Genomic DNA, 23,250 nt, shown 5'->3' on the forward strand with positions numbered 1-23,250 from the left:
CGGCCTGTTGGCTAGGTGGTAGGTAGCTAAGTGGCTTGAGAGGGATGAGTACTTGCGGTTGTGAAAGCCCGGAAGTGCTTATGAAGCAAACTGCATCGGAACCTGGGATAATGGGAATCAATAATATTTTCCCCTTTAGTGTGTATTGTCACTGCAAGTTTGGTCTTAAATTCAATTTTACATTATAACATTGTATATAGCTGTAGACTCCCCGAGCAGATTGCTTATTAAAAAGTGTACCTTGTCTCTCTCTAACTGCTCAGAGTTACACGAGTGTGAGAGATGCAGGCATGTCAGCCTGACCTTCTTCGTGACAGGCAGCAGGGGAGGGTGGTTACACAGTCAATGAGAAGACGTTTTAATTTACATTTTTTTCTAACTCAAGGTACAAACTACCCAGTGATATTTTTGTGTCTTTTTGCTTCAGAGCTCCCCAACTATCCTTGTTAGGGCCCGAGCACCGAATGGTGAGAGGCCCTATTCCACGCCATCAAAACACGAGCATCTGTATCTCGAACATACATGGTCCAATCAAGTCCAAACTAGACATGTAAGAGAAGAGTCCCGGCCTGATGACATCTACACAGAAATAATGACTTAAAATCACAGCGCCCCCTGGTGGCACCAGGAAATGTCTTGTTTTTTGCTTGTCTTACACTTGGATGTATTCCTCCTCATCCACTGACCTCAACCATGTCAAACTGTATCAAATGGGTCTCAAGACATTGATAATGAAGGCATAAGATAACTGTGCCTTTTCGTCAAACGCCATATTAATGGCGTGGCATCAAAGTTCATCAACTCGCCGCGAAACACGAAATTGCTCTAACTTCAGTGTTCATGGTTCTATCTCACTCAAACTACATGTGTGCAACAACATCCCCCCCCCTGAAGATTTTCATATGGTTTTAAGGAATGGGCGTGTCAAAATAACTGACTAGTGCCCCCTAACGGGCAGCCCCGGCACTAAGATTGGCCGACATGTACAAAAATCGATTTGGGCATGTGTCTTTTCATAACAAACAAACAAGTCTCTTGGATAGATATACTAGACTAAACAGGAAGCCCACCATTTTGGATTTAGTGGCCATTTTAGCCCTATTCCACATTTTTACTTTGATTTACTTGTCGTAGAGCTTTCATCAGATCAACTTCAAATTCAGATGAGTGTCATCACAACAACATTGAGATAAAGACTGATTAAGGGATTTTTTTCCCTTCACACCGTGTGACCGTGGCATGGCATTAAAGTTTGGTTACACGCCATCAAAACACGAGCATCTGTATCTCGAACATACATGGTCCAATCAAGTCCAAACTAGACATGTAAGACAAGAGTTTCGGCCTGATGACATCTACACAGAAATTATGACTTGAAATCACAGCGCCCCCTGGTGGCAACATGAATTGACATGTTTTATTCTTTGATGAACTGCTCCTGGCTGCTTTAAGATATACAGCTCAAATGAGCTCAGTCAAGTCATTGAATCAAGGTCAGAATTGTGACATTTCCTCAAACCATTTAAACATTGAGGTGCGGCGAAGGATCATCCTTCGCCAAAGGACACAATGTTTTCATAAGTCCACTGTGCATTGTCCTATCACTACCAAACTTCTGTCACATGATAAGAGTACAAGCCTGAACAGCTCTATGTGTCAATATTTCCTCAGTGTCATAGCGCCACCTACTGATTATCCATGAAACAGGAAGTACTTTGTTAATCCACACTGCCTTATCCAACCGGCTCCAAACTTCTGACCTATGATCACAATCCTGATCTGAACAGGTCCATATATAAACATTAGTTCAGGGTCATAGCGCCACCTACTGATCAGTGTGAAAATTACATTGTGGTAAAATTTTCCAATTGACACGAAACTGCTCACGCTACATCAGAGCGGCTACTTGAACAGATCTATAATTTTATTCTTGTTTTCAGATCCAGAAAAAAACTGAGGAAAAGAAGTAGACTAACTGTCAGAGTGAATCATGGCATCCAGAACCATGGTATCAGGTTTTAGAGAGTTTAACAACCGGGAACAGTGCTGCATTGCAAAGTGGGTTTTAAACCAAACAGACACTTAGACAGTTATACAAGGTTTCGTTCATGACACGACTTATTACAATCACATGACGGTTGTAATGGCTTGTGCTCATTTTCTGACACACTTTTTGAAATGGAAACTTTTACCCTCTCCAGAATGAGGAACTTCCATTGCCAGGAAAGAATTTCGAGGCTGAGGATCCAGTGGAAGATATAGTGTGCGTCGGGATCAGAGCAACCTGACGTGGACATCCACTACCAGAGCTGCTCTTCCTTTTAAATGGACTGTATTTACTTTGCAGCTGGGCTCAATATCCTGTGGAGCACTCCCAGCAGCCCACTGGCCCTCCCCAACACACTCATCAGTGAAATGTGGGCTGAAGTGGAAGTTAGCGACTCCGCTCCGGGCGCACTCATTGAGTTGTGGTCAACGCGCTGCCATAGCAACTCTTGTTCACCCACCATGGGACAGAATTTTTTTATTTAATCTCCCTGCACTACACAAACAGTCAGGATGAAGCGTCTGACTGCAAAAGTGGACGAGCCCAGCAGCAGTATATCTGCTTTAATATCCTTTGTCATGGCAAAGAGCACAAACACAGATGAACTTTCAGGAACTGTCGCCTCGTAGAGGAAGCGAGAAGAGGAGGAAATCATTTCTGCTCTGTTTCCTTTGAGACAGACTTGACATCGTGTTGAGCAAAGATTTACTCTTGTTGTCTGCTGCCGCCCAACATGTTATTCTTCTTCCTACTGCACACAAGAAATAGCTCAAACAGGAAATCTGAATTCAGCAAGAATTCCTCAGAGTAACTTATTGCTATAACTATAACTCAGTCTCTTCTGCTGTTGATATTTAATGGAATAATATGCACAGGTTTTATTGACGTTTTTGTAAAGATAATGCATGTTGTTTAATGCACATTGGCTTTGCAGTGGCTCAGATGATGTAAGTTACAGTGGAAACATTGTCAAACTCCAAAGTCTCATTTCACCGATGATTATTGTGGTATTGTTGCAGAAAATTTACATATAAGCTTTCCTTCCCTCTCGGAAATTCTCAACCCCGGAATAAGATAGGCTTTGGTCACTAGGGTGCAGTGTAGCTTTGTGATATAGCAAACAGACGTGCACCAGAAAAAAAAAAACAATGGTTTAAAGAGGCTAAAACGCCCCGTAGAGCTGAGGCTGCTCTGTCACTTCTCACATCCAATCAAAAATATAAATTATAAATGCGATAAATTCTCAGTCTGATATCAGGCTTTTGTGAGAGCTTTAATAAAACATAAACCGCTACTGACCTGAGTTTCCCATGACTCCATACAACATCCTGTCAAACACATGTGGATGTGATTCTGACCACACTGGGGTATGTTTCCTTAAGCGTCCACAGACAGTACATTGCGGTGACCAGCTCCATTTCACAAGCCGGAGAGACACATTGGATGAGACAGGCTCATCTGGGTCATTTCATTCTCCCCTGTGCGAGTTGCCATTGATTTCCATTATGGCTTGGCAGGCACCCATTGCTCTGACCTGCTGGACCGCCATTAGTGCCCTTTAAGTGTAGTGATGAATTGTCAAACGAAACATTAGAGGCGGTGAGGAGTGTGGAACCTCAGCGGCAACACAGTGAGCTGCATTGTGTCTGCTGCTGCTTTGCAGGAAGCATCAAGAGTGGCCGCAGACAATTTTTAATGAAACATGTCTGCTCTGTCTGCACTGTTTCCCGTGCAGCATTTGAAAGTTTAGCAATCTTTTTAACGAGTCCTGGTGAATCATGCAAAACTATTCATTGGGCACCATGATGCCCTGCCTCCCCCCCACTGCATGCTGGGATCTCACATAAAATTTCCCTGTGAACACTTCCAGTCCCCCTAGTGAAACACAGTCATTTGATTTTTGGGCCAATATTGGGATAGAATGGACTTTATTGCCTTTTAAATAAAATAAAAGTTTTGTTCTTACAAATGACGCCAATCTCTGACTCAATTCCTCTTGTTTTTTTGTACAGGTTGCTTCGAGTGCTGCATCAAATGTCTAGGCGGCGTGCCATACGCGTCGCTGGTGGCCACGATCCTCTGCTTCTCCGGTGTGGCCTTGTTCTGCGGATGTGGCCACGTGGCTCTCACTGGCACCGTGACCATCCTGGAGACCCACTTCTCCAAGGTCATCAGTGATCACGCCATGCTGACGGATGTGTAAGTGACCTCACACTGTGTGTGGGTATGTACATGGCCGCCTGCGATGCCATGTGAGAAATATAAAACGAGATTCCTTGCAATGAATTGGAATTGTGTTTTCTGAGTTATTTATAGTAACTTTTATCGTTAACATAACAAATATCAAGCCTCAATTAAATTCTTTGTCATAAGGGTTTGATAACGAGTCATGAGGAATCCTTGCCCAGTATTTTAAATATAAATATGGGCTTATTTATTGGTGTTGGAAATGTTTTACTCCTTATCAGTATCAGCATCAGCTGGCTCTGCAAATAATGTCAACTGGAAAATAAAAAGAGGTCTAATCTAAAGTGAAATAACACTTTAGATCAGGGTGAGTTTATGTGGACTATTTTTAGCCGATATGGTCTCCCACATTCACTTTATCCTGGAGATCAGTCCCAATATGGACTTTTCTCCCCCGTTTCAGAGCATCCATTAGTCCAGACAATAAAAGAGCAATGACAAGAGACAGGAATGCACATATGTTTTATGTTGGTGTAGATTTGGAGTGCACTGTTTAATCTAAAGTCCACGGAGGCAGTCTGTCTCTTGGTGGACGCTTTCCAGAGACGTGCATCACCTGTTATCTCCACATTTGGCCTTAGGGAAGCTGGGCTGCTGTCTCCATCATATCCATCTGTTTATAATGAATCTGCCAGCCCCAGGTTACTCATGTGTTTCTACACCAGACGGTCGGTGGTGTTCCACACAGTTACTTAGCCTGACATTTTTAGTAGGCTTCTCCAGGGCTAAACACATGATGGCGGTTGATTTGTTCTGCTGTTTTGAACCCACTTCAACTACTTTACTGGTTAAAACTCATGTGTGTTTAACATTGTTCCCTAACAGAGTACAGCTGATGCAGTATGTCATCTATGGCATCGCTTCCTTCTTCTTCCTGTACGGGATCATCCTGCTGGCCGAGGGCTTCTACACAACCAGTGCAGTCAAGGAGCTGCACAGCGAGTTCAAGACCACCATCTGTGGACGCTGCATCAGTGGAATGGTATGTTCACACACAACCTCCGGGCCAGGTGTAATCCTGATTTTTATACCCTGATCGTTTTAAAACAATGCTTTCATGCCATGTGATTCAAATTTGAGGGGGAAAAAAGGTGGGATGAGGAAGAGTGTAATTGTTACCATTTGACTCCTGACTCTAGTTTCATGGTTGTCCGGTGACGCTAACATTGTTCCGTCGCTGCGTCCTCAGTTTGTCTTCCTCACATACATCCTGGGCGTGGCCTGGCTCGGTGTATTCGGCTTCTCCGCGGTGCCCGTCTTCCTCTTCTACAACATGTGGTCCACCTGTGCTGCCATGAAGTCTCCCATGGCCAACCTCACCAGCATCGACTCCATCTGCGTGGATGTTCGTCAATATGGTAAGAGGATAGTCACAAGAATGTCTTGTTGAGGAGATCAGGCTCCACTCACTGGGAGATAAATCTTGCCCCAGGGACCAGGGCGGTGCTGGGTCAGTGAGGGTTTAAACTTGGTTGGGATTCGCTAGTCCAGAACAGACAGAGGGGCAGAGAGGGCTGGTGAAACACTGATGCCCTGGTCCACCGGGATTGGAACTGATATGACTGATGGCCAGCCTGATGTTCCCTTCTGGGAGAGTCAGGTGAAAAAGTAGGCAAGGAATATTATCAGCCAACCTGAACCGTTTTAAAATCAGGGTGTTCAGGGTGATGCCTTCAGGCCGCCATTATCATGTACCTCCGAGGAGAACTAAGACCAAGACTCCAAATCTTTCAATCCTTCTGCTATCAGGCTTCTACACTCAGACATCTGTCGTCTTATGACAGGGTTTTTTACAGGGTTTATTATCTAATTATTGTCTTTTATTGCTATTTATGTTACCTCCTTAATCTTTTTCGTGATGTCCTTCACTGACCTCTAATTGTTTGTTGGCCTGTGCTTTTTGACACGTATCAAATTGGATGTTTTTAGTCATCGTGAACGGGATAGGCTGAATATGAAAGTTGTCTGAATCTGAAACAGCTGTATGCTTTCAAGTCCAGACTTAATATTTATTATTAGCTCAGAGACACTTGTAATCCTCTCTGACTAATCACATGCTGCATATGCTCTGAGTGTGACCAGTTTAACCCCAGTTACTTTTAAAGGCCTGAAGAATTGGTTTTGTGTTTTTTCATTTAATAATCCTGTAAACTCTCTTATCTAAAGTGAAACCACAGTTATTTTTTTTTTCTCCATCTTTGTTGTTTGTTGATTTCTAAGGATCAGGGGGAGTCTCCCTATAACCTAACTGATCTTCATGTGTAAACATGTCGCAGTGCCCCTTTATATTAGTTTTTTTCAGATTCAGATTCATAATACTTTATTATCCCAAAAGGGTAATTGCTACAACAAAAACCATGACTCCCACTCTGGCTCTCTCTGGCTCTCTCTGTTTATATTTATATGTGAGCTTGCATGAGAAGCCAGCTCAGAGCAACAGTATAAAGTAGGAGATAATTAGCATGATGTAGAGGGGCGGCTTAGATATCTGCAGGTTGGCTTCTATCAGCATTCCGTGCAGTCACATAATGGCGTCGGTCTGAGGGCATAACTGAGAATTCCCTTAAAAGTACATTGTCGGGTTGACTTAATATTCATCCTGCTTTCTGGACCACTACGAAGAGTTAGAAAAATTTGCAATAAAATCAAATCATGTTATTCTCTGTACTCATTTGGCATTAAAGGTTCAGTGTGTAAGATATAATTGAACGGGACATATTGGCAGAAAATGGATATAATAGAATTCTAGTGATGTTTTCAATAGTGTGTTTCATCCAAATTGTATGAATTGTTGTTTTCTTAACCCTAGAATGAACACTTTATATTAAAATACTTTAAATCAACATCGGAAATGGGTACTCATTATGGGAGCTGCCATGTTTTTTACATTTGTGCAAACTGGGCAAACTAAACACCTTTTGAGTTTTTATGACAACTGAAAGCTACTACAAGTTCCCTTTTAAGTTTGGAAGGGGACAGTGAAGTGAGGGGTACTCAGCTGCAACATGCAACTTCACCACTAGATTTCACTAAATTCTACACACTGAACCTTTAACTGAATAGACTGTTGCATCATTATTCACCTGGTACATTGTTTTTGAGTGGGAATGAAAACGTTTTCATTTCATGGCTGCAGGAATCATCCCATGGAATGCCACGCCAGGCAAGGCCTGCGGATCTACGCTAGGTGACATCTGCGACAGCAATGAGGTGAGATGCTGCTCTCCTCTTCACTCACACACCAGCAGTGGGCGATGAGGAAATGGAGAAATAATCCCTCTTGCTTGTCTTCCTGCAGTTCTACCTGTCCTATCACCTGTACATCGTAGCGTGCGCTGGGGCAGGAGCCACCGTGATCGCACTGGTAAGTTTCCCTCTAGTTTTTCCATCTCTTATTTATTTATTTGTCTTTAGCTCATCTTTGCATGGTTTGTATCAACGGATCCTGTGTGAAGTGGTCCTCTTGTCATTCCCATATGGTCTATGTACCCGCACTAAGGACTGTTACTCAGGCTTTTTCTCAGCTCCTGTTCCATTTGCTGTTTCCCATCTGCTTAGAAGCACATGGCCCTGATTTTACCCTAGGATGGTGCAGTTTGAACTTGCTATTTTGTAAATGAGTAATTAAAGAAAATTATAATCATGAGTTTGAACTATAAAATCCCAAATATAATATGATAAGATTATACTTTTAATATATATTTTTTTTCCTAAACTTCTCTATACTTTAACTACTGGAAAATGATTAGTTACTTTACTAACTAGTGATGATGAGGTCACCGGCATGTTCTCTTACATCCTTCTCTGTTGTCTCTCTTCCACCAGCTGATCTACATGATGGCTACCACTTATAACTTTGCTGTTTTGAAGTTTAAGAGTCGAGAAGACTGCTGCACTAAGTTTTAAAAGGGTCTTTAGGAGCCCGGCGCAGCGTTCGAGGCTGCACTGTGTAGAGACAGTTGCCACTGACAACAAATGAACTAAAAATAAAAAAAAACGAGAATAGAAAAAAAAAATCTCTCCAGTAGTAATCACATGAAGTGTAAATAGCTGAACTGTTTCCTTTAGCGTTTGGTATCCAGGGATATTGCTTGTCTGAGGACACCAGATGAGAGTTGTCTTCAGAGTGAGGTTTAGGTTTGTTCTGCTTTCCTTGGCACTGACTTATTGATTTAATAAGAAACGTGCACAGCTAGAAATCCACCCCAGTGTTATTAAATACAGTCCCTATGTGGGAAGCTGATTGGACCTGCACAAAGGCATCAACTTAATCACAAGGATCAAGCAGTATTTCCCCCTGCATAAGAGGATGAGCATCAGTGCAGTGCAGACGGAGCTGAAATGCAAATTTGTTCTCTCCCCCCTGAGGCGCTTGTGAAACCTAAATGTAAGATATTTGTGCAGGTTGATGCACAAGGAAATCAAAATGAGAGTCGAGACTATTCTAAGGTTTCACCGAGAGCTAAGCTGTGTCTCAATTCAGGGGCTGCATCTTTGGGAGGACGGGGGTCCACGTGACTCATGGAGACCGCGAAGGCCGAACCGAAATGAGACGGTCTAGTCAACAAGAGGCTTTCCGCGATCGCCGTTACCAGCTAGTCCCGCCCTTACTGCTGTGGCCTAGCAGCGGCACTAAAGTCGGACAGTTAGAAAGTTGTAATGCCCCTTGTGATTTGATTCGTTAGCTGTTCGATTGAGTGGAAGCCTGATACTCAAGCATTGAACGTCTCGTCGCTTGCCGTTACCTCTTTGAAAAGTGGTTCGTCACCGCGGCTCAGTTAACCCTTGTATAGATTTGGCCTTATCTTATATTTGGCCAGGAAGGATCTACCTGTTGGAGCTTGTGTTTGTCGGTGATAGAAGGACGCATTTGAAGGAGTCTATGAAAGGGGGCAGCCTAGTCGTGCCGCTGTGTAGCAACCGGTCTTCAGACGCAGCCCCTGAACTGAGTCACAGCTATAGACCGCACCGAGCCCTTATAGATATATATAGTATGAAAAGTATGTACAGTATTAATCTCGGTCCACATCTGATGACAAATATCGAAGGTGTTCTCAGGCTCCATATTTTTGAGTGCCAGATTAGTAGTTTTGGTGAAGATGAAAAACATTTGCAAAAGGACTAGCTGCAGTGGCCAAGTGCCTCGTGCTTTCATTTCTTGGATTTGTTTGCTCTGCCTTAAAATGTTTGGTACCATGAAGTGTTACGCAAAAAAACAGAATAAAATAAGTATTATTTACTTTTGTCACCAGTTAGATTCTAAACTTAACTAAAAAAACAAAAACATTTATCGACTGTATTATGCGGATCAGTATTACGGTGTGTGTTGTAGATTTCAGAGTAACAGCACGTACGTAGCACAGCACTTGATGGAGGGTTAGGCCAGTACCAGGGGTATCCTTCTGCATGAGCTCTCACTTTTAATTCCATGTATTTTACAAAAGAAGAAATTCTCCTTTTTTAGAGTAAAGCACACGTGTAATATTTTTTTTTCCTATGAGCTCTGATGCTGGTACGGCCTCGGCTATGAAGTTGATGTTTTGTTTCTTACCTTTTATTCTCCAAGTGCCATTAAAGAGCCATTTGTTTTTACCTTTAACACTGAGCCTGCATGCTTACATTCTCAAGAACTCCTTGATTTGTTTATAGCTACTTATACTCCATATTTCATATATTTAATTTTCTCTTTTTTTGAAGACTGTAGCTTTTACTTTCTATATAAAATAAACAATCTTTGTTTACAAAAAATACCCCCTACTTGGTCTATTTATTATTTATCTAAAAGCGAGTGTTTCGGACGTGTACGACTCGACATGCATACGAAACAGGGTCTCATGCTTTGCACTAACCTCCATTGTTTTTCAGCTGCATTAAGGTTGCATGTATAACCCACTTCCTCTGCTCACCATCACGCCTTTAATCTGTCATTTCTGTAGTTCCAGTCATGATCATCACAATAACGTTATAACTGTTAACGTCCCCCCTGTGTGTGTGAGGTCTTTTATCTGAGAAGCCTAACTTTGTGTGTGTCTACGATGTACGTACTGTAGCTCTGACTCCTGTAGCTTGCTTTGCGTCTCTCTGACATGCTCACCGGCCATCCACCTCACCCTTCTCTTCCAGATCCACTTCCTCATGATTCTCTCCGCAAACTGGGCCTACCTTAAGGACGCCAGTCAAATGCATGCCTACCAAGACATCAAAATGAAGGAAGAGCGGGAGCTGCAGGACATCACCTCACGCTCAAAGGAATGCCTCAATTCATACACATGAGGATATTACACCCACGCGCCACATAAACACACACACAAACAAACACACACACACACATTAGACACTGCGGCCAACCACCGTGGCTCTGTTGGACCAAGACAACGCTAAACCAACCTGCCAACTGCCCCTGACACTGTGCAGTACTAACCAGGCTCCTAACACACTAATGCATCAGTGTTGCTTCCTGCACTAACTTACCAAGAAGTGTTTTAGATCTCCTATGTCAAGTTTCATTCATGCTGATTTTATATTTTCCATTTTTCTAGAGAGAGAAAAACAAATTCTTTGTTGTCATTTCATTTTCTCTCACCCTTCTTTTAGAACTAATTTTTTGCTGGTGAAGCTTGAGACATTGCACTACTCTTATACAACGCATTTTGTTTTTTTACAGTCTTGCTCTGTCTTTTCTGAGGGGGTGGGGCCAGTTTTCAACAAAGGAATGTACAACCTTTTTATTTAAAATATTTTGCTCTTTCTCAATCAGAAATGCAGATAAATTAAACACGTGAAAGGCCTTTCGTCCAAGATGTTTTACTTCACAGGTCAAATATACAATATGTGTCACATCCTGTCGGAAAAGTGGTTATTGTATATGTATTCTCTAAAGTCCATTATACTTAAGTACTTAAGTGTATAAGTCTGGATCATTTCATTGTTGATTATGGGTTATGATTCAAATTCTCGTCATAGATCTGCGTAAAACTCGCACAGACCTCTCATGGCCTACATTAACACTACCTCAGGTGTGCACTATACAGCCTCTGGAACACTTCTCCCTTTGTAAAGCTATGATATGAAAATCCCACTTCAACTGCAAAGAGATGCCTCTAACACAAGTATATATTTAGGTACCTGTTAATTAAACCAAGCGCACATACATACACATACACACACATTCACACACACACAAATGCACACACACTTCATTGTAACGGCATCGTGGTGTGTGATTGTTTTTATGAGTAATTTCATTAGAATGAATCACTTGATAAACGTGGACCTCTGCCAATAATGACATAGAAAGATATTCGATTTATTTAATATCTTAAATGTTTGGTGTAAAAAGACAAATCAAGGTTTGCTGATGGAAAGAGCTCCAGATATTGGCTTCTTGCCAACAACTAACATCTGTACGATACCAAGAATTAAACTTTACATGGTTTTGAAAACTGAAACAAACAGAACTATGTCCCACGTGTATTGGTACTTTGAAAAACCTGTTGATCCAAACAGATCTTAAGATATGAGCTGTAAATTACTAGCCAGGATTTTTTCTTATTTTTACTGAAGACAAAAAATACCACTTTTTCTTAATTTTCTATATTTGCATCTTTTTTTGATGTGCAATTGTCAGGATTCTGACATAATTACTCGTGTAATCTTTTGTCTGCTAGATGAGTTACAGGAATAATGTTTCTTTGTTGCATGGAGATAACCTGTTACTGCAGCTACACATATGTGATGTACAGTCATTTATACTGATGTCATTAGTAGGCAGTGTTTGCCTGTTAACTTTTTTTCTTTCCTAACCGATTAATTAATCTATTTTATGTAGCCGATTACTTGTAGATGTTATTTTAGCTTCTTTTATTCAAGTCAAACTTCTTTAAGTCTTATATTGTTTTTTTCCTGTATTTTCTGTGAATGTCAAGGGCTTCCCCGCAAAATTACTGAAGCTTACATTTTGGAAACAGCAATCGCCACACCGGCCATTTATAAAACTTAATCGAAATGGTGAATTCAGCCACAGTGTGCATGCCAATGTGACTATATAACCACGGGTGTGCAGAGGCCGATATGATGGATCTACATGAAGCAGGGGTTTGTCACATCTCATCTTTGTCTGCCATTATTCCTATTGAATGAACCAAAAGAAAAACTAAAGAAAAAACGCTACCTATCAATCACCAGAAGGATAAACATTCCAGTTTCCTGTCTGACTGGAAATCCCTTTATGACATGACTGTTTCTATGGAAATAAAAAATAATAATTCCTCTCTGTTTTGATGTGTCCTTTTTTTGAATGATAGAAACTCTTGTACAGCAAGTTAAAATGTAGATCAGCATTTATTCATACAGTCAATGTAAAAAAAAGTATCCAGTGGATATTATACAGAAAAAAAACTAAAAACAAAGATCCCACTTAAAACAAGAGTAGAAAAGCTTGTATGATCTATCAGCTTATGACTGAGTTCATGTTTGCAGTCCGGGACGTCAAGCTCACCAGAAATCTTCGTCTTCATCCTTGTGAGAAAATGCTGTGATGCTGGGAAAAAACAAAAATCAAGTCAGTGAAAAGCCTCGAGGGACAGAAAGTAATTTCTCAATTAAGTCATCCTTAAGACAATGTAAATCCACAACAAATAATAGACTACTTTAGAGATGAAGAGATGATGAGAAATCATGAAAGAAATTGCTTTTGAAAGAGGCTTATGACGGCTTATACACGGTCCAGACGGTAAGTACCCAGGACAGTTGAACTTTCTTTGTTCTTTGAGCTCCGCTCCAGCACATTCAGGTTAGTAAAAAGGATAACACAATTAAAGTCGATTTAATTAGAGTCAATATATAAATAACTGTGGGAGAAAGTTACCTGTCTTCTTTCTCCTCAAACAGACTCTTGGCCTCTGGGCTTGTGTGCCCGGCTTCTTCTCTTCCAGAGCTCTGAAAAAAAATAAAAACATTCCGTTGAAAACAAAGTTTTTCTTTATGAGGGTAAAGTTGTTCTGTATTCTCAGACATTTGAGACCAACTCACCTGTGTGGGCTGCTTCTCTCTGGCCTCCAGGACCATTTTCATGTATTTCTCCAGTGGATTTTCACCTTCAGGCTCCTCTACATCATCCTTCTGCTCTCCGTCTCCTTGCGTCTTATTCCCTCTTTCTTCTTCTTCCTCTTCCTGTCCTGGATGCTCCTCCTCTTGCATGACCTTGTTAGACAAAGACACGGTCAGGACTCATACATCAGACTAACTTTTCTCAGGAGACACAAAAAAGTGAAGATCTGAAAGAGCAGTTTGAGTGCAACTTGGTGAAAGATTATCATTACCATCTCTTTCTCTAGTCTTTCAAGTTCATGCAGCTCCCTCTCTCGTGCTTCCTCTTGCTCCCTTTGCCTTCGCTCTAGTTTTTCTTTTCGCTCTCTTTCCCACCTCTGCTCCTCAGCCTCGTCATCTTCTTCCCTCGCAGAATCACCTGCGGTTTGTGGGACTTCTGCAAAACATATGGAAAGACACGAGTTGTAAGTAGAGTAGCTGTCTTCCTTATGGTTTGCACTGTACAGAGCGATCCATGAGACTGATGGTAATCAGTAGAGGACCAACAGGCCTGACTTCTTTTACAGTAGAAGGCTGTCCTTGTCCTTTGGGGGTCACAATTATGCATCAGTGGACTTGGGGCCTAGCGACTCACCCGCCGGGCCCTGCGAGTCCATCGGGTCTTCTGGGAGGTCCTGTGGGCGGGGGACAGCGGGGCCATCAGGGGCCTCCTCAGTGAGAGGGACGGCAGTGTCCAGGAGAAGCTCTGGAATGTGGCCCGGCTCTGGAGGGAGACACGCACAAAGAGATCTTTTATGCTGCACCATAATGCAACAGGGACAGAGAACCAGCACAGAATACATAATCAGCTGCCCTTCATCTTCACCATTGTGCGGGGCCACTGAAAGGACACTTTGGAGGCCAGTCACACACTCATTAAAAAAGCAGCCTTTCAAAAATACCTCCACACCGGATATGCTGATTTGGGTACTGGGATTTTGTTTAAATTAATCACAAGAAAACAATCAGGACAAATGCAATGAAGTACATCATGTGGAAATATCTTAAAGTTCCCATTTGATTAAAGTTTTTGTCGACAGCATTTTTATATCAACGACCCACCTTTACTGTATTTACAGAGAGGAGACTGGAGAAGGTCTGTACAGGGACATAAAAACTAAATACTATTCCTAAGTACCTGACAAAATCCCCGTCAGGTCTCCAAGGCTTATTCTGTCAGGTTGTGGGGAAGAGTCGGAGCTGGTGAGGACCGGCTGCATCTGTGGTGGACTGAAGAAACGAAAGAGACAGATGAGGGCACCGCTAATCATTATCTCTTTGTGTAAGTGTATGACAATGATGCACCGTCCTTGCCAGTGATATGGCAGATGGTACCTGGGCTGGTCTCGTGCTGTGCTCTTGAGCTGAGGGCTGCGCGGTGAACTGAACTCGGAGGAAGAGTCACCTGAGGTCACCCCCTCCTCGCGGGGGGGAAGGGGGAGCTGCCTGTCAGACGACAGCTCTGGGAACGGCACTGGAGACACAACTGGCTCTATCAGAGGGCAAATACTTAATGTTAGAAGATACAAATATGGGAGGAGGATCATCATCCAGACTGACACGAAATATAATGTTTAAACTGTTTTATTCACTGGAACTTTAATAAATTATGTACAATATGTGTAAAACGTGCTGTGACTAGTTCATTATTTTTTCCACAGACACATTTAATTATTACTTCTAATGCGTATATTTATGCATACCTTCTACAGTTTCTCTTTGAATCTTCTTCCTGGAGGGGGATTGTGGTGTGGAGGACAGACGTCTGGTTGGAGCAGAGATTTCCTCCTGACGGTGTCCATCACTTAGAAACACAGGTTCAGTCAATGAATGGAGACTGTGCTCAGTGAAAACTGTGGACTGGGGTTGGTTAGGTTCTTCTAAGAAGGTGACTCTTGGCTGTGCAGGTGGTAAGGTGTTTCTGGTGTCATACGCTGAAGAGGAGGATGTCTGTAAGCTTTCGGGAGACAATGGTCTGTGTGAAACCTTTGATTTGTGGGGGGAGCGGGCGTAAGAATGGTGAGAGACCTGTCTCCTTGGAGGAGAGATGGGACAATGTGAAGGATGAGGTTGTTGTGGGGAGAGGGGTCTTAGGGGAAGCATATGAGAGATGGTGGAGAACACTGCCCTCTGCTGGTAGCTCCTGTAGGCTTCCTCCAAGGTCTCGGCCTCCCTCTGCAGCTCCTGGATGCGAGCCTTGGCTTCAGCCACCAGCTCCATGTCGGAGTCTGGAGAGTCACTCCTGGGAGACTTGAGTCTTCGCAGGGACCCACCTGCTCCACAAATATCACCGTAACCCGCCCTGGCCCTCAGCAGAGCTCTGTTCACATAGATGTCAGGCGGAACCAGCTTGTCAGCGTGGAGCTCCAGCAGTGAGCGATCGACAAGTGAGGGCTTGGGGTTACACAGCACTTCATTTTCAAGAGCTGCCACCATTGCATGGATCACAGAAAAGAGATGGGGAAGTGGGAAGAAACGGAAACGCAAACAAGAGGAGAGTTGAGAACCAGTACAGAATACCAAACACCATAAAAGAGCAGGATCGCTGAGAAAACCTCTGAGAGAAAGGTTTGTTTTTCATTTCTAAAAGTTGTCTATATGCTACATCTATCAGCTATCTCCACCTAAAACCCAATTGCTACTACTTCAATATGGCTGATTGAAGCTGATTGAAACACGAAAGAAGATTTAATGTTCAACTGAACAATGGAATCACTGTCAACTACAGAAGTGGTATATCACTGATTATAACACAAAATACACTGGACACATGACACCAGTATGATTTAACTTGAGTTACTAATCCCACTAAGATGTGGAGAACATGCACATCACAGTACCTTGCTGTGTTTGGCGAAGCTTTATCTTGACGTCTTCGACATGGTTTTGAATCCACTGCATTTTCTCCTCGCACTCCATCAGCTGAGCCTTGAGCTGAGCGCAGTGCTCCACCTGCGGAGAAGCCACAATTTACACAGACAAAGTAAATATAAAATAAAATAAGCGACTTTACATTTCAAGAAAAAAAAAAAATAATCTGAACAGAAAGTGTCCCACGCTCAGTGAGAGGCTGACTGACCTCCCTCTGGAGCCGAGCCTGCAGCTCCTGCCTCTGGCTGTTGAACTCTTCCTCATCCAGTCTGCGGGCGCTCTGCAACCTGAGAAGCTCCAACTGCAAGGACAGCTGTTCTTTGGACGGCTTACTCAAATCTGAGAGAGGGGTTATTAAAGTCAAAACATAATCTAAAAAGCAAAGGTTATTTTTCCCAATCTACTGATTCTGCATCTACTTTAGTTGGGAAACTGTGTGATGTTAAAGCGGGAGGTGACATGCAGAAGTTACGATTCATCAAGTCATTTTTAAATGTTTTTGTACAGATCTGAGGACGTTAGAGCGCAGCACATATGACAGTAGCTTTTTTTTAGGGCTCCACTGCTCCCCTGCCACACCGTGACGCATGAAAATAGAGCGCATCCTTGAGATAGAGGAAAAGTTCGGTTCTCTGCAATGGGAAAAAGTAGCCCTCTGTCTCTGATCATTGTTACCCCCCCTCCAGTCCAGTTTAGGGAGTTGTCTGGAAAGCTACAAGAACAGCGCAGACGACCCACATTGGCTAGAAAGATGCATTCAAGAAGCTGACCCTGAAGCAGTGTCACTTCGCAGTACACTGCATCTCCCACAGCTCACAGTGAGCCCAGTCTCAAGCACTCTGTGGGAACTGGATTTATCCGATATTAAAGAAAAGCAGCTACAATTATTCTCAAGTTCTGAATCTCTCGGCTCAGATGAGCAATAACTCTCAGACATTCAAATTTCCGACAAACAGAAAACACTGAGCCTGTTATTCTCTGATGGGGACACTGAGGCACGGGAACACCCCTGAGAGGTACTTGGGAACAGCAGCCGCTCCTCACCTGCATGGAGAAGCCGGTTCTCCTCTAGGGCCTCATCCAGCTGGTTCTGTAGCAGACGCAGCTGCCCCTGCAGCTCTGCTTTCTCTCTTTGCAAGCTGGTGTAGTCACTCATGGTCTCCACTCTCTCTCTCAGCAGCTCCTTCTGTTGAGTCAGCAGAGGAATCTGCTGCTGTGCTGTGTCGAGCTCCACCTGGCCAACAACAGAAGAGCCAATGAAAGAAAAGCTAAAATGAAGCGACAGAATAAAGTAAAACGAAAGTTCACAATCAGGTCGAGAGTCAAAGACACCAAGGGTCCATCACATGTGAACACATCAACTAGACCGTCTACCGTAAACTTTTAAAAGAACATCATTACACTGAATGAATGAAACTCTTGCCTATGGGGCCAGGTGCCCAGTGAAGACAGTAAAGTTAACATTGACTGTTTGTACCGACAGTAATATCAAATTAATAATGTAGACTGCTGACCCTAATTATGAATAGTTGATAGTTGATTTTGACTGCTTACAATTATGTCCAGCTACAATTTTACATGTATGCCGATATCTCAAAATGCTGTGAAAACGCCAATGTACATTCTAATGTGATTTTGACGTATGCATGTCCACATAATGTGACTAAGGTCGGATAACTCCACATGCCTTAATTTGATTATTGTTTATTCCGACCATGACTTTATTTAGGTTATGGTGATCAGAAAATGTTGTTTTTATGGCAGTGCCTTATTCAGACTATGGTCTTAATTGGATCAACATAATAATGGTGTCCATGTCAACTTGTCCTCTGCTGGGTGTCTGGGGTAGTGACGCTCACCTGCAGCCGTCTCAGCTCTGAACAGGCTCTACTGTGCTCCTCTAATTGGGAATCAAGTACCGCTGACTCCCTTTGGATACGAGCCGTTTCCGCTGAGAGGAAAACACACAAAAAAGATTGTAAACATCAGCAGGCAGTAATGAGCTACTCAGTAACACAAGATTCATTTGGATACCCACCTTTGTTTCTGTTCTCGTTCTCAGTTAGTTTTTCAGTTCTCTTGAGGAATTCGTCTTTTAATTCAAGCTGATACCTAATTTCATAAAGACACAGGATTGACAATTCAATAGAGGCCTGACAAAACAAGAACAAGGAGAAACAGTTTTTTACTTCTTTGTGACCAATGAACAGTCAAAGCCATGAATCACATGGTCAAGTGGATGATCTATGGTATGTTTACATGCAGTCGTGGCAGCAGACAGCAGGACAACAAACCTGGCAACGGAACCGATTCACTACATTGATAATTATATTTTGTCAGCATTAGTCATACTGTAGCTTTGACGGAGAACCAAATGAAACATACGTTTAAAAAGCAAGATCGAGACAAAGGTGTTTATATCACCAAACAAAATCTGTGGAGTGTTGTTTGTGTGTTTATTGACAGTGCCTCCGTCAAGCAGGACTAAAATCCTTCTGGACTCTCGCTGGCATTCAAACAGTTCAGTGACCTTTTATATTATATACACACTAGGGAGGGTTTCTACTCCAGCACTACGCACAATGAGTCTATCCTTCTACTAGGAGTATCTTGAGAGATAAAAACTACCAGAATGAACAGACAATATAAATGACTTGTGTGTAATTTAAGCCAAAGAGAGACATTCTTGTGTTCGGCGTGAAAATACCTGGAGAGTTCATTCTTCAGCCTTTGGTCGTGCGTGTCCTCCATTGTCCTCACGCCCAGTTCTCTCCTCCTCATCAGCTCTTCTGTGGTCTTGACCTTCTCCTCTTGAATTTGACAAGTCCTGTTGTTGTACAGCAACAGTTAGATTCTCGATGAACCAGCGGTCACAGCGAGAGGGCACGGCAGCCCTTTACTAACAAATAATTGTTTAAATTAAAAAGCTCTCACTTTTCAAACGCCTCCATTCTCATCCTCAGCTCATTTTCTCTGTTCCGTTGTGTTTCAATTTCTTTCAGAAACAATTGTCTCTGCATATACATGTTTTTTTCTTCTATCTAAAGAAAAGAGAAACACAAAAGAAACATCACAAGACTTGGATTTAAGCAACTGTCGAGTTAACCAATGGATACGGATGCTGAGAGCCACCCACAAAGTAACAATTTAAATAAGAGTGATTTATCTTTCGGGGGAAAGAAAGCAGCGACCTACCTCTTGTTGTTTTTGCAAGCGATCAATGGCATTTTTCTCCCGCTCCATCAATGCCTTTATCTTCATTTCATAAGTCCTATCCATACCTTGCTTCAGCTTATCGAATTCTTTATGAAATTTTGACTTTTCTTCCATCTTCACCTTGGCAATCTCAACGTCTTTAAAATGTTGAAGCTTGGGATCCAAAAACAGAAATGTTCACATATTAGCGATGATATGTTAGCCATTGTAATACAGCATTAATAGCTTTTAATTAGAATATATTTATTGCCGATATGAGTGTCCAGCAAGTCAATACCTGCTTGCTTGAACAATTTCTTATTAATTTACTTGGTAGAAACATTTATGTACCTGTGTGCTCATTTCTGCCTGCAGCTGGGCTTCGATTTCTTTTCTGTATGCTGCCAGTTTTGATTCGAGTGGAAACCATTTGTCTCCACTACAGCTTAGGTTCTCATATTCCTTATCAATCATTTTCATCTTGTCAACTGTAATCAAAGGTAGACATTAGAAACTATGCACGGATTTAAGATATAATGTGAGAGGTCAGTTCCCCGTACCAAGAGACTCTCCGTAACACGCTGTGCTTGTTGTCTGCGTGTCGGCATCGTGACACAGGCCGTGAGTGTGATGGTGTGTTAGCTGTGTTAGAAGGCTGATCAGGAATCCTGGATGACAAAGACAAAGTATACATATGTTCATCTACATCAGGAAACGGTGGTAGAAGCAGCTGTATTTAGAGAAAATACAGTACTCACAAAAAATGAATACTCCACATACCTTTATCTTTGTTGTCTTTATTTGAAGACTGTAAAAAAAACGAATATAATAACTAACAACATTTTTATTTCTAAATATTGAATGTCGTTGATCGCAGTATTTACTTACCAGGGATCTGTACAGGGATGACTCGGGGCTAATTTTAAGAAGTTGCAGAAGATTCTCTTTAGTGAAAACCTGCCAAAATGGATCAGAGACCACATTTTTGTTTTATCAACAATGTTCTATACACGTAATGCTACAGTGGATTCAACACAGGCAGACGTCCCACTCACCTTTTCCTTGCAGAGGCTACTCTCGGGGTAGAACACAGATAAGGTGTACTCGTACCCCGAAGAGCTCAGATGATCAGCCACGATGCTGTTGCACGCTGTGACCAGGAGAGGCTCAGATTTCCCGGGCACTGGTCTGGGGACAGGTTCCCCTCCGGTCAACGGACGATGCTTTAACTCCTGGATGAGCTGATTCCGCAGCTGAGTCTGGAGCCGAGAGACACAAATGAATGCAACTGACACCAAGCAGATTCAACGACAACAAACACAAAGAATCCCGACCCCACTTACTTTGAGTGTGTCGAGCACTCCCTTGTTTTTGAAGGTTTGATAGAGCCTCTTCCTCAGCTCGTCCGGGGACAGGGAGTCTTCCTTGGCCGCGTTCATGACTGGAGAGTGTTTTGCAGGAGCCCGGACAGAAGATAAATGCTGAAGCAGGAAAAACAACAGCACAGTGATGCTAACATTGTCGGCTTGTAGAGCACAGACATAACTTTACAGGGACTTTTAAGTCCTCTTACCTGGAGTTGGACTATATCGCAACTGTCTTCTTCACATCTGCAGCAATAGGGATCCAAAAAAGACAATTATAATCCATCCATGAACCCGCCTGACCATAGATATATATCTATGCGCCTAACGACCAGAAAGCGTCTCTCTCCGGGAGGTGTGCCCTTGTCAATTCAATCCGTCAACGGACACTTTCGTTCCGGGCTGTCCCACAGTGATGACGCAAGAAATACAAGAAATAGGCTCCGAGCACCGATGTGACCGTGGCGTGGCGTCAAAGTTTTTTTACAATTGCAAAATGTATAGTATTTGTTTCTTGAAATAATTATTTACACTAAATGACACATCAGCTTTACAATAATTCACATTATACGATGTGTATTTGGCAACTTGGCTATGACGTCATCTACCCGCGACATCTCGAGCCACCCTCCAGGAAACCAAGTTGACAGGTAAACAAACGCAAATTGACCAAATTAAAACGCTGCCCTTGTTGTCGTTGTCGCTTTATCGTAATATTTCAAGTGTTGTTATAGTGAATAAAGCTTCACGAGACCTTGTTAAAGACTTGGACGGTGACAAGCGTCTGTCGAGATGCGGTTAGCTTGCTAGCTGGAGGTCTACAGTCTTTATGGGGATAGTGACGGTGACATCTTGAACGATTTGATGGTTTAACGTCGTTTCTTTTGGTTCCTATTGATTGCATGGCCGCTTAGCTTCGCTAGGACAAAGGGGAAACGATGTCTGGAAGTTTTTATTTCGTCATGGTTGGTCATCACGACAACCCCGTCTTCGAGATGGAGTTCCTGCCAGCTGGGAAATCAGAGTCCAAGGTAAAGGGGCTTCTTTAATAATTACAGAATCAATTAACTCATTGTATATTTCCTTCTGGAACGATAGTGGTTATTTATAAACTAACCACAGACTTGTACATAGCAGTAGACATATAATCTCCAGTTGTCTTTACTGTCAGGGGCCATAAAGCTTAATCATAATCATAATAATACTATTAATAGTGTATGTTTATGTATAATCTTGTTGGATAAGATTGTGTTTTTTGACCACAGGATGATCATCGTCACCTGAACCAGTTCATTGCACATGCAGCCCTCGATCTGGTGGATGAAAACATGTGGCTGTCCAACAGTATGTACCTGAAAACTGTGGACAAGTTCAACGAGTGGTTTGTTTCTGCCTTCGTCACTGCAGGACATATCCTTTATGCTGTTGCAGAATATGTGATTGTTTTAATATTCAGTGCTACAGGAAAAAATGTCAGAATGGCCAATATAGTCATGTTTGATGATCTGATATCAGAGGTTAATCGGTAATGTAGATATGATGCAATGATAATCACTTAATTAATTTACAGACTGTTAATCAACTGTGTTGATATTTTATTGTCATTCATAAAGAAAAACAAAACAAAGACTCATATTCCAAGCTTCTTTAACATAGTTTGTTTTAATTTGTCTTCAGTCAATGCAAATTAGATATCTTTCTTTATATATTTTGCTTGGAAAAATATCACTTCTAAGATTAGTCTTTAGGATATTGTGGTGAGTTCAAGTATTTTTCTTCCATTTTAGAGATTACACATTCATTGTTGAACCATCAGATTGAAAATGGAAACATTTTTATTTGTTCTACCACTGCTACCTTTATCTAACCTGCTAGTTTGCATAGTGTATTATAATTATTTTCAAAGTCATTCACGATGTCATTATGCTCAATGACATTGAATAATGTATTGGTATAGATTTATTCACCTTAATTATTTCCCCACATATAAGACTCATCATGCTGCATGACGCACGTCAAGAAGATGGAATTAAAAACTTTTTTAATGATGTATATGACTTGTACATTAAGGTAAGTTGTCTTTTATGAAATGATAAATAGAAAGAAACCTTTTTTCAAGTGTTAAAAATGTATCTTTGTCTTTCTTCCAGTTTGCTATGAATCCTTTCTATGAAATCAATGCACCGGTCCGCTCAACCGCTTTTGAGAGGAAAGTCCAGTTTCTTGGAAAGAAACATCTTCTGGGTTAACCACATCTGATGCAGGAGGATAAATGTATATTGTCTCTTCGCTGTACATATACCTAACATACTTTTTTGATGTCTGTGTCTTAGTCTTTTCATGTTTGTCAAATGTAACATAAATCTGGATTTTCTATAAAGAATTCTCTGTCTGACATTCTCTCTAAGCTTGTTTATTTCTTGCATGTGGTTGGCAGTG

At 42.0% G+C, this 23,250-nt stretch overlaps 3 protein-coding genes across 5 annotated transcripts in view; 2 read left to right on the forward strand and 1 right to left on the reverse strand.

The window, feature by feature from the left end:
* gpm6bb (glycoprotein M6Bb) overlaps nt 1-12,562 on the forward strand; it is a 34,098-nt gene extending 21,536 nt beyond the window's left edge. For 2 of the 3 annotated variants that reach the window (XM_053439719.1, XM_053439720.1), the window contains exons 2-7: nt 4,060-4,246; nt 5,120-5,276; nt 5,484-5,652; nt 7,431-7,504; nt 7,593-7,658; nt 10,418-12,562. In XM_053439719.1, coding sequence (XP_053295694.1) covers nt 4,060-4,246; nt 5,120-5,276; nt 5,484-5,652; nt 7,431-7,504; nt 7,593-7,658; nt 10,418-10,567 — 803 coding nt within the window. In that variant the 3' untranslated portion in view covers nt 10,568-12,562. Of the gene's footprint in view, nt 1-4,059; nt 4,247-5,119; nt 5,277-5,483; nt 5,653-7,430; nt 7,505-7,592; nt 7,659-8,119; nt 10,045-10,417 lie in introns of those variants that run through there. The other variant, XM_053439721.1, reaches the window with a different exon arrangement.
* A 53-nt stretch (nt 12,563-12,615) lies between these two features.
* ofd1 (OFD1 centriole and centriolar satellite protein) lies at nt 12,616-21,114 on the reverse strand. The gene is made up of 23 exons (XM_053439713.1): nt 21,021-21,114; nt 20,791-20,928; nt 20,503-20,706; nt 20,336-20,404; nt 20,228-20,255; nt 20,008-20,115; nt 19,799-19,935; nt 19,448-19,621; nt 19,187-19,293; nt 18,960-19,079; nt 18,291-18,364; nt 18,112-18,203; nt 17,297-17,486; nt 16,461-16,591; nt 16,222-16,333; nt 15,085-15,807; nt 14,717-14,873; nt 14,520-14,611; nt 13,977-14,105; nt 13,615-13,778; nt 13,325-13,495; nt 13,161-13,231; nt 12,616-12,833 (listed from the first exon to the last, which is right to left on the reverse strand). Exons 2-23 carry the CDS (start codon nt 20,884-20,886, stop codon nt 12,788-12,790), a joined length of 3,195 nt encoding a protein of 1,064 aa, XP_053295688.1. The 5' UTR covers nt 20,887-20,928; nt 21,021-21,114; the 3' UTR covers nt 12,616-12,787.
* Nucleotides 21,115-21,277: 163 nt separating this feature from the next.
* Nucleotides 21,278-23,206, forward strand: trappc2 (trafficking protein particle complex subunit 2). The gene is made up of 5 exons (XM_053439723.1): nt 21,278-21,461; nt 21,726-21,842; nt 22,077-22,219; nt 22,794-22,881; nt 22,962-23,206. The coding sequence occupies exons 2-5, from the start codon at nt 21,750-21,752 to the stop codon at nt 23,058-23,060; spliced, it is 423 nt and encodes a 140-aa protein (XP_053295698.1). The 5' UTR covers nt 21,278-21,461; nt 21,726-21,749; the 3' UTR covers nt 23,061-23,206.
* Nucleotides 23,207-23,250: the final 44 nt, after the last annotated feature.

Source organism: Pleuronectes platessa, chromosome 14 (genome assembly GCF_947347685.1).
Source record: "Pleuronectes platessa chromosome 14, fPlePla1.1, whole genome shotgun sequence".
Lineage (NCBI taxonomy): Eukaryota > Metazoa > Chordata > Actinopteri > Pleuronectiformes > Pleuronectidae > Pleuronectes > Pleuronectes platessa.